Genomic DNA, 11,837 nt, shown 5'->3' on the forward strand with positions numbered 1-11,837 from the left:
ATTATCATGATCTTACTCTGTCTGTGTCTCTCAGAATTTTGTATACCTCAATCAGACCCCCCCATAGCCTCCTCTCCTCCAGAAAAAACAAACCCAGTCTATCCAGTCTCTCCTTATGACTGAGACTTTCCAACCGCGGTAACATCCTGGTGAAACTCCTCTGCACCTTCCCATGGGACAGTGGAGAATCAAAGGGTCTGCTTTAAAACTTCTTTTCCTGTAGACTAAAATCTCCCATTTTTGCATTGACAAACTACCTATCAATGACCTTTCCTATGTCATGTAAAGCACACAGCATTAATGGCTGGGAGTGACTGGGGCCAATCTGGAGTGATCCCAACACAAAGTGGGCAAGAAACAATGGAAGAAGCAGCACGTTTGTCCCATTATGGCACACCGGCAACCACAATTAACAAATGGGCCTGAATCAGACCCAATGACTTGATCCTTGGAACATTTTCTGCCTCTTCAGATCAAAAGTTTATTCTGGTTAGGAAGTCTACCATGCCTGGCAAACCACCTTGCTTTTGGTAATGTAAGGCTTTCTTTTGACTGTAAAAATACTGACACAGCTTCATCAAGCACCCCGCAATGGTGCAGCCTTGCATGAACTCATCTTTCACAGATTCATTCTGACAATTATCAACAAATTTGCTCGAAATCATTCATAAAACAAACCATATTTTCCCTGACTTCCAGGGGCAAATCTCTTTCACTTGGATGTGAACTCAAGCGGATTTATTCCCAGCTGAAAATAGGAACAGCCAATTTTAATACTGTTCAGAAACATTTATTGGTTTTCAGTCAATTATCGACAAGTAGGTTTCTCAATAACACAGCAGCATTTATTTACATAGTGCATTTAACATAATTAAACATCCTAACATACTTCACAGGACATTTAGAGATGCAAAAGTTAATATTGGATCAGCTGAAGAAATACTAAGACCATAAGACGGTAAGAAATATTTGGACCTTCAAGCCTTCTCCCCCATTCAATAGGATCATGGCTAGTCTAACATTCTACACATCCATTTTCCTGTATTTTCTCCAAAATCCTTAATTTCCATATTGATCGGGAATCTATCTATCTCAACCTCAAATACATACAACAAATCTGCCCCACAAGTCTCGGTGGCATGGAGTTCCAAAGACACATCCCTCTGAGAGAAGACATTCCTTCTTGTCTCAGACTTAAATTGACACCCTCTTATTCTGAGACTATGCTGTCTTATCCTAGACTGTCCCATGAGGGGAAACATTGTCTCATCATTTACCCTGTCAAGCACTGTAAGGATTCTATATATTTTAATGAGATCAGACAGGTGACTAATAGTTTTGAGAGAGTTGCCTGTCCATGTAAACTATATTCTGTAGTTCATTGAAGGGCACTCCTCTGGCCACAGCAGGCCACAAAGCAACAGTGTAACTTGAAAAAGCAAAACACTCCTCCAATCTCTGAGACCAGTTTGACTTTTGTCCAGCATCGCACAATCCCTTTTACCATTCATCAGGGTGCCTCATGGTCATTAAGGTCACTTCAACATGTCGCTGCAGCCTCAGAAAAGGCTAACGTTGGAAGGACATGACTTAGAATGCCAGTCCTCTGACTGGGCTGCAACCCTGGGGTTGGACGTCTGTCCTTAATTCCAGTGGCAGCCCCAACGTAGCCATTGAATTGGACACTGCCAGGACCATGCCTCCCTTTTCCAATTGAAGCCCATAATTTGTACATTTTTTAAAGAACGATGAGTTAATGGGAGTAGATTTAAATTTACCAGATTTTCATTGACTGCAATATGGATGAATTTGAGCCTTGACTTGGGGAAAATGTTTGTCCCTGTAAGTAAACCAACACTGGCCCAAATCTTCAGATCTGGATCACAATCCTTATTCCCATCCCATATCAGAACAAGTGTTGCCCATTTAACTTTGATGCAACTTGCTTTGGGTAAAATTCTGGGACTCACTAATATTCTAAACTTAATTCACACTACAGAAGAGGAAGTACTGTAGATCTTAGAAAACAAAGAGGTGGATAAATCTCTGGGGCCTAGTCAAGTGTATCCTTGGAAATTGTAGGAAGCTAGGGAAGAAATTACAGGGTCTCTAGCAGAAATATTTGTATCATCTATAACCATGGGTGAAGTGCTGGAGGACTGGAGGGTGACCTTTGATCTGAGGAGACAGAGAATTTTCCAAGGCACAGGCCAATGGGAGTGGCTCAGCCCCATTTGTTAATTGTGGCTGCTGGTGTCCCAGTAAGACAGCAGCCATAATGGGAAGAGCACACTGCTTCTTCCAAAGTGCCTTTATTTAAGAAAGTCCGTAAAGAGAAGACTGGAAACTATAGATCTGTGAGCCTGACATCGGTGGTTACAAAGTGATTCTGAAAGATAGGATTTGCATGTATTTGGAGAGGCAAGGAATGATTAGGAATAGTCAGCACAGTTTGGTGTGAGGAAAATCCTCACTCAGACTTGATTGGGTTTTTTGAGCAAGTAACCAAAAGGACTGCTGACGGCAGAGCAGTAGATCTTTTCTACATGGACTTTAATAAAGCCTTAGACAAGATTCCACATGGTGGACTAATTAGTAGAATTAGATCACATGGGATTCAGGATGAGCTTGCCAAATGGATACAAAATTGGCTTGAAGGCAGGAGACCGAGTGTTGTGATGGAGTGTTGGATTTCAGATCGCAGGTTTGTGACCAGCAGTGTTCCACAGGGATTGATACTGTGTCTACGTTTGTTTGTTATTTACATAAACGATTTGGGTGAGAATATAGGAGGCATGGTTAGTAAGTTTGCAGATGACACCAAAATTGGTGGGAGAGTGGACAGTGAGGAAGGTTACCCAAGATTACAAAGAGATCTTGATCAATTACGTCAATGTGCTGAAGAGTGGCAGATGGAGTTTAATTTGGATATATGCGAGGTATTATATTTTGGTCAAACAAATAAAGGGTAGGACTTAAACAGTCAATATTCAGGCCCTGGGTAGTGTTGTTGAACAGAGAGATCTCGGGGTTCAGGTACACAATTCTTTGAAATTTGCATCACAGGTAGATGGGATGGTTAAGAAGGTGTTTAACATGCTTGCCTTCATTGCTCAGACCTTTGAGTCTCGGGGCTGGGATATCATGTTGAGGTTATACAGGATGTTGGTGAAGCTTCATCTGGATTTCTGGTTACCTTGTGATGGAAAGAATGTTATTGAATTGGAGAGGGTTCAGAAAAGATTTACTGGGATGTTGCCAGGAATGGAGGTTTTGAGTTATAAAAATAGACTGGATAAGCTGGGACTTTTCTTTTACTAGATTGTAGGAGGTTATAGAAGTCTATAAAATCATGAGAGGCACAGATAAGGTGAATAGCCAACTTCCCTGGGTGGAGGAGTTCAAAACTAGGGGGCATATTTTTAACATGAGAGAAGAAAGCTTTACACAGGACATGAGAGGCAACGATTTTACACAGAGAGTGGTTTGTGTGTGGAATGAACTGCCGGAGGAAGTGGTGCATGCAGGTACAGTTACAACATTTAAAAGACATTTGGATAAATTCATGGATAAGAAAGATTTGGAGGGATGACAGCCAAATGCCAGCAAGTGGGACTAATTTAGTTGGGAATATGGTCAATGTGGACTGATTGGATCGAAGGATCTGTTTCCATGCTGTATGATTCTATGACTCCTGAACAGCCAAAGATAGTTCCAGGAATACACATAACCAGCTGCAAAAAGCATTTATTACTGAAACCACATTCCTTATTATGGCGTTAGCTGCTATTTTCTGTTGTTTTATGGTCTCTTCAACTGAGAGAACGTAAGCTTGTAAGTAAGGGGGTAGGCTAGGAAATGCATAGGACGTGTTGGGTACTAGGTGGGTGAAGGCATAAAATGCCAGGCGGGTGAGGAATTAGCATAGCTGTAGGTGCCAACTGGGGGCTGTAGAGTGCTAGATGGGTGAGAGGGTACAGTTATAAAGTGGGTAAGAGGGTAGAATGACAGGTGTATGAGCGTGCAGTGTGCCAGGTGATGGGGGGCTTAGGGTATTAGGTGGGTAGTCGGTACATAGATAGAATGTAAGATAACTGAGTAGGGTCTTAAGGTTGGTCAAGTCTGGAGGCAGCTGGATGCTGTCAAATCAGGAGACTTGGGAAGTCATGGCAGGAGGGGTCTAGTCAGTTTTGAGGGGGCATGGAGAAGCAAGAGGGTGCTTAGATTCATGAGGGAGTCAGAAATGATAGCTGAGGTGGGGAATATGGGTTTTGGAATAGGAGGTGTCAGCTCCAGTAGATCAGTGAGCAAATGTGGAATGGGACACTCAGGGTCAAGTTTGGGTTGGAAAAGTGTTGGGTCTGAAGTTATAGTTTATTTGATTTGATTTATTCATTGTCATATGTAACTTGTCACAAGATACAATGTGAAGTGTTGGATAGTGTCAACTTGGTAGCATCATGATAGCCCACAAACTTACCAACACACTGAAGCAACTCTTGATGAATCTAAAGGACACTGTACCACAACCAGCAGAACAAACAGCATATACAAAATGCCCTGCAAGGACTGCAACAAACATTACATTGGACAGATGGGCAGGAAACTAGTCAGCAGGATACATAAGAACCAACTAGCCACCAAAAGACATGACTGACTATCACTAGTTTCCATACACACAAACAACAAGGGACACCAGTTCATCTGGGGCAATACATCCATCCTGGGACAGGCGAAACAAAGACAAGCAGACCTTCCAAAGATGGGAATTCCTAGAGGCCTGGCATTCAAATCGGAACTTCACCAATAAACACATCGATTTGGACCCCGTTTACCAACCTCTCAGAAAAAGAACCAGAAGTGACATCACCCACCACAACAGATCAAGACCAATAAATAGAAAGAGGAACAGTACACCAGCGCTTCATCGGAGGCTCACTGATGATGTTACCATGGTGACGAAACATCTGAGAACAAACTTTCCAGTTCAGTGAGCAAATTTATAACCTGAACCTCAACCTGAGCTACAAATCTTCACAATGCCAGCGCTCTCTGGCACCATCTTCAAACACAGAAAAATCAACCAAAGTGTCAAATATCAGGGCAGTAAAATGAAGAAAGGGTCTAACTTTATACTCCTTGTTAAGTGCTCGGTAATAGGTCATGGGCCTGTTGGCCAGGTACGTGTCCCCTTCACTGTGCCACCACTGGAATGGAAGTTGTCAATCTTTGACGCCATGTCACCTCCACCGACACCCCCACTACCTTAAGTTCTCGCTGGACCTCACCAATGCAAACACCGCTGGTGCTGCCCTTTACCGCACTTGCCGAAACTCGACTCTGCCATGTCCATGAGTCTGCTTCAGATCCAGCTCACTGCTGCAGCCCCTCCTGATGCTGCCAAGTCTCACATTGGGCCCAAACTCACCTCCGCTGCAGCAGCCATGATCTGGCACTAGGACCACCTCAACAATGCAGAACTCAGACTCGTCTCTGATGTCGCTGCCATGAGTCTGCATACTGACCTTAACCATCACCGCCACCATAACCAAGCTTTTCACCACGAGGTAAGTAAAATAAAATAGAAGGGAAAAAAGAAAGACAGAAGAAAGAAACAAAAAGATAACAAATGAAAATAAAAGTGGATGGAGCGGATTCTCCGTCTTTGTTTCAGAATCTGCAGTATTTTGCCTTTTTTCTAATACTTGTTTATATTAGTGAGCCATTAAATATCTGTTTGATCTTTCAACAACAAATCATCTACACCTAGTTTCTTATATTACAAGGGATAACATAACATGACTGCATCTGGTAAGGATTCCCTGTTGGAGGAAAATTGCTTACACAGAGGTAGGTCAGTATCTGGAATTCACCACCCAGTTTGATGGTTAAGGTGGATACCCTTGACTCATTTCAAAAGGAACTTTGATCTACACATGAAAGTCTATAAACTCTAAAGACTAGGTGCTGGTAAGTGGGATCAGAAAGGGAATGTTGTTTATTCAACAGCAGAGATTGGTATTTCCATGACTCTCGATGTTGGACAAATACCTATTGGAAATTTCCACTTAGCAGACAATTTCCATAGAATCAGTTGTATCACAACCATCACATGTGCAATTCCCATCTATGGCATTGTGACAACCATCTTCGGAAGGTCTGGTCCATGAGTTTAAGCAACACTGTCATAATGGACAGCACGCAATGGACAGCACAGCACTGCACTGTTGAAAGTAGTCTTTTTTTGGAACGAAACCCTGTATGTCTGATTCAGATGTTAGCAAAATATCCCAAGGCACTATTCCAAGGAAGCTCTATTGTTGTCCCAGACTACCCTGTACCCTGGCTAATGTTATTCAATCAAATTATTTGGTTTATATTTCAATATTATTTGTGAATTTTTACATGAGTATTTGATGGCATTTTCCTACATTACGATAGTGACTACACTTCACAAAGTACTTGATTGGCTATAAAGCACTGTGAGGTATCCTTAGACCACAAAAGATGTTGTATAAACATAAGATAATTTTTCTTTTCTTTATTGTGTAACAATGTATTTTCTTAGCTCTTTGTAGTGATATTCTGTAATTGTTGAGGCTGCTTTTCAGGGATTAAAGCATTGATATTGATTGGCAGCTCTGATTGAAATAAAACAGATAAAGGCCTGTCTTTCTATTGAGTTTTTTTGAACAAAATATACCTATTTTGCGGGCCTCAAGATAGATGATGCTAATGGTTGATGGAATGATATAAAAGGAAGAATTGGAATTAGAATTGGGTTTACTGTCACATGTTGGAGATGAACAGGAGTACAATGAAAAGTGTACAATGTTGCCAACACATGGTGCCATCTTGGGTATGAAGTACCAGGTACAATCTTAGGTACAAAAATTACAGAAAATTATTTTTAAAATTACATGACATTACAGATGTACATAGTACAAGTTTGGAAAATCTGAAATAAAGCTAAAAGGACTTCCTTGTAGTCTGTTTGGACACCACCAATTCCCAATAGTAGCCATCTTCACTCCACTGGCTGCCATCCCTGCTCCATTTTGGACTGCTGGCCATCCCCAGTCCACTTCAGGCCACTGGCCATCCCTGTGGAGAGATTGTGTTTGATAAATGTTCCAAGTGTTAAATCTGTTCAGTATCAATATTGCAAATAGATATTGTTATATAAATATATTACTGAAGTGCTAACATTAAATAGCTTAGCTCCTTTGTTTCTTACAGTTGGCACAATTTTACCCAACATTTTCTCTGGTAGAGCCGAGGATACTACCATTAGTGAAACCTGGCTGAGGGATGGGTCAAATAATGGAATTATCTGCTCTACCTTCAGAAAGTGTTGATGCAGCCAAGTGGTTGGATTTGATCTTGTTTTCCAAATTTGACACCCACAGAATACTGAAACCTCTACATTTGATTGTATCATACCCATCTTCATGCATAAAACAAATCACAACAGTCCAAACCAGGTAGCAGAGAAGTGTGCTACATATTAATTGGATTAACAACCATTTTAAGGATTAAATTAAACATATTTAAATAAGATCCGTTTGTGAAATTGACCTGTCCCAGTGTTTGAATTGTTACTCAATCAGCTCACCCAGTGAATACCTCTACTCTCACACATGTAATGCAATATGATGTGATAAAATCCTAAATAAGGGAAATTTAATGCAATTTTTCTGAAAGAAGTGAAGCTCATTACCATTTCTACCTCATTTATTCCTAAATTCTGCAATAGCATGCATGGAATGACAGAAATGCTTAATAAAATCAGTTAATGCTGTCGTATGAAAAAATGTCCTCAGTATTTCAACACATAAGTGACTTCAACTAATCTTGAGGAAAATAAACTTGCAAGTAAGGTGACTTTTGTGAATATTTTGTACATGGTCCATTTATTCTTGTTAGATTGATAAGAGTTTTATTTTCAGGAAGTAAAGTTTAATTGTAGAAAATGGGATATACGCAATAAATGTTTATCTGTTGCAAAGTGATTTTAACAGCCTTCAGTTCTACCCTCCAACTAAGCTGAATGGTTATAAGAGTGCTCATTTGAGCTTTCCAACTAACCTAGGCAGTTTATATTGACAGTCTTCAATTCGGTAAAAAAATCTGACTTAGTTTGCAAATCACACACAATGGTTCAAAAACTATCTGCTCAAGGTTAGTACAAATTATAATTTTCTCTATTTGCTCCTAGGAGTGTCATCAGAATACCATCAGGAGCTCATAATATAATAAATGTAGAAGAAACTTCACCAGACAAAATTGAGCTTTCGATCATGCTCAGCAGCTCCGTTGGCATCAATGGCCATCAAATGGTGTAATTTGGAATGGGACCTGAGCACAGATGGTCATGATCCAGGAAGTTTGAAAGTTGACACAGCTTGTTACATTTGTGAAATAAAGCATGTGGACATCAAAAGATCCCTATGGGTTATGATATAAACAAAAAACAACTTACTGCATATTTTCAAAGTTAAAAATCACACAACACCAGGTTATAGTCCAACAGGTTTAATTGGAAGCACACTAGCTTTCAGAGCGCCGCTCCTTCATCAGGTGGTAGTGGAGGGCTCAATTGTAAGGCACAGAATTTATAGCAAAAGTTTACAGTGTGATGTAACTGAAATTATACATTGAAAAAGACCCTGATTGTCTGTTGAGTCTTTCATCTGTTCGAATACCATGATCGTTCTCAGTCTATGCCATGATGTTTAGATTGATTCTAATCTAAAAAGTGAGCTAACAGGGGGCTAACACCTTCAACATATTGTCTAGCTAACGCCAATTGTTACAGTTAACCTGAGAATGCAACTTTAAAAAAAAAGGTTTTGTGATTTACACATGAAAGAAGTGAAACGATCATGGTATTCGAACAGATGAAAGACTCAACAAACAATCAAGGTATTTTCAATGTATAATTTCAGTTACATCACACTGTAAACTTTTGCTATAAATTCTGTGCCTTACAATTGAGCCCTCCACTACCACCTGATGAAGGAGCGTCACTCCAAAAGCTAGTGTGCTTCCAATTAAACCTGTTGGACTATAACCTGGTGTTGTGTGATCTTTAACTTTGTACACCCCAGTCCAACACCAGCATCTCCATATCATGCATAATTTCAAATTTGTTCCCAACTGCTTCTCTCACCCCTACCATTACTAATTGTATGTTACCCTTCCTTTTGTTCATTCTCTGGTATGTCTGTATCGACTGTGTCTACTCTGCCAGGGTAACCAATGCTGGAAAACTTAAGACATGGGATGCTCTACCAAAGGAGTAGGGCAGGGTTAACAGTAAACAAACAGTCAACAACATAAATGACAATGTAAATATGGCAATATTGGAGAAATATGAGTGCAGCAAGTTAAATTCTAAAGCATATAAAGACAAAGGAAAGCTAGCAACTCACCAAATTGTAAAGGCTCCTTCAATAAAGCTCCTTCCAAACAAATGATCTCCACCATCTAGAAAGATTATGAGAACATCATCACCTATAAGTCCTTTTCCAAGTCACACATGATGCTTACCTGTAAATTGGAAATAAATCTCAGGTCCTTCTCTGCGATTGGGTCAAAAACACAAAAAGCTCTTCATAACTACCCCATGCCTACATGCTAACTGAGATCCTGGAGCTGGGCTGGGGGAGAAGTGTGACCCAGGTTGATAAAGAAGACCTGCAAATCATCAACAACAATGAGGAGAAGTTCAGCAGATTACCAGCAGGAGCCACCACAGTCCACAGTGTGGTCCTGTTGACATCCAGGCTGTGTAACTGACTGAAAAAAATCCAGCATCCCAGTAAGGTTTACACTTAAAGGAGCAAGATGAGACAAAAGGCAAAAATGCACTGCAAATTATAAGAAATAAAAGCTCTATTTCTCATCTGCATCTCAGAACTACCATCATGCAATCTTTCCATTTCTGCAACAAACCCCATTGAGTTAAAAACACTTAGCTCTCAGTTAATCATATCCGAAAAGATCCCTGCAGGAAACATATCTACATAGGTCTATGTGCCTGACTCACTCACTTCCACCACAACGTGCAGGACTAAATAACCCGATACCCCGACCTCCTCTTCTATCCTTAGAAATAGAGATCTCCTGCTATCACAGAAAATGTAACAGCTGAACATTCACTTTTCCCCTCTCTTTATCTAAGGCCTCAAATATATCTTCCAGGTGAAGCAGTGTTTTACTCAGACTTCATTCAATCTAATCTACTGCTTTTGCTGCTCACAATGGGATTTATTTTCCATTGGTGAGATCAAACTCTAACTGAGTGATTGTTTTGTAGAACACAGACATATAAATCTATGGGGCGAATCATATTACCCAAGATGTTTGTTTATTTGCAGATACATTCTATTTTGTTCAAAAACCTAGTCAGTCAGGGTGGCATTTTATAAATTTCTGCTTTCGGACCAAGACCAGCCTGATTTAAATTTCAGAAACAGAGGCCTCACGCTTACAATTCAGTGTCTGACCTGAGATGTCACCTTTTGTATCTCTACCTGATTGAAGTTTGGAAAGTTAGCCAGACACTGATAAAACCTTTAATTATCTCAGGGCAGTGATTTGAAATGGATTCTGAATTTCTGTCTTAATCAATCGAAATTTGCAACTCCTTTCTAACAGAGTCCATCATCAACTATTTTAGGTTTGTTCACTCTTCTCACACCAACTGTATGATTCTTTGATCTCTGCGCCCATAAACTCTCTGTTGTGTGCTCTCTCTCTGCACCTGATGAAGGAGCATTGCTCTGACAGCTTATGATTCCACATAAATCTGTTGGGCTATTGTGTTGTGATTTTTCACTTGTCCACACCAGCATGTCCACCTTCACCTCCACCTCCACATCCTGTCCATAGGAATAGCTGTGATCTACCAGTTGCTTACTTTTTCAGGAACCCACCCCTTCTGCCATGCTGACATTTCAGTCCTGGGTCTGCTGCAGAGTTCAAGGAACAACTCCTCTGTTTCCACTTAAGCATTTTACAGATTCTCAAGATTGAATTCTACAACTTCAGAGCTTGACTCATGACATCTATCATTCATTTCTCCTCCACCATTCCCTATCCCCCACCTCCACAGGTATGTTTTCTTTGTGTCTTGCTTGTTTTCCACTCAGTAAAGATGAATCATTTTCGCCTTACTATATCTTAGTTCACACCCATTTTGCGTCTCTGGTTCATTTCTCCACAATTAGCAATCCCTTTCTGTTTTGCACGGAGCCTCCACGTCATCTGCTCCCCGAAAAACCCCGTACCTCACCGCAGTGGTCTTGCTTGTTTTCCACTCAATAAAGATGAATCATTTTCGCCTTACTACATCTTAGTTCACACCCATTTTGCGTCTCTGGTTAATTTCTCCACAATTAGCAATCCCTTTCTGTTTTGCACGGAGCCTCCACGTCATCTGCTCCCCGAAAAACCCCGTACCTCACCGCAGTGAAAAAGGATAAAAAGCACCGTTTCCAATCACTTTAAGGACGATGGATGAGTCATTATGAACTAAAAATATGAATTCTGGTCCTTTCTTCAGAGATGCTGCCAGACCAGCTGAGTTTCTCCAGCATTCTGTTTATTTTGGATTTTAGGAACTTTCCAAGATTTCAAAAATCAAATTTCCACTATTTTGCAATTGTTGGACATAGAACTTTGTTTGATTTCTTCTTTTCAGGATCGATGCATGTTGTGGACAAAGCGGGAATAAGATTGTCGAGGACACGGAGCTTGTCAGAGATTGCAAGACAGTGCAGGGACAGCAGCTTTATCAAGAGTGACAGGTAGAGAGCGGGGAGAGCAGGTTT

General features: G+C 40.6%; 1 protein-coding gene across 1 annotated transcript in view; it reads right to left on the reverse strand.

The window, feature by feature from the left end:
- Positions 1-7,012: 7,012 nt before the first annotated feature.
- Positions 7,013-11,837, reverse strand: part of phf14 (PHD finger protein 14) — a 290,569-nt gene continuing 285,744 nt past the window's right edge. Inside the window, exons 20-21 of the mRNA XM_043689855.1 lie at positions 9,435-9,489; positions 7,013-7,104 (exon numbers count right to left, since the gene is read on the reverse strand). Coding sequence (XP_043545790.1) covers positions 7,028-7,104; positions 9,435-9,489 — 132 coding nt within the window. The 3' untranslated portion in view covers positions 7,013-7,027. The remainder of the gene's footprint in view (positions 7,105-9,434; positions 9,490-11,837) is intronic.

The sequence above is a fragment of the Chiloscyllium plagiosum genome, chromosome 5 (genome assembly GCF_004010195.1).
Source record: "Chiloscyllium plagiosum isolate BGI_BamShark_2017 chromosome 5, ASM401019v2, whole genome shotgun sequence".
Classification (NCBI taxonomy): Eukaryota; Metazoa; Chordata; class Chondrichthyes; order Orectolobiformes; family Hemiscylliidae; genus Chiloscyllium; species Chiloscyllium plagiosum.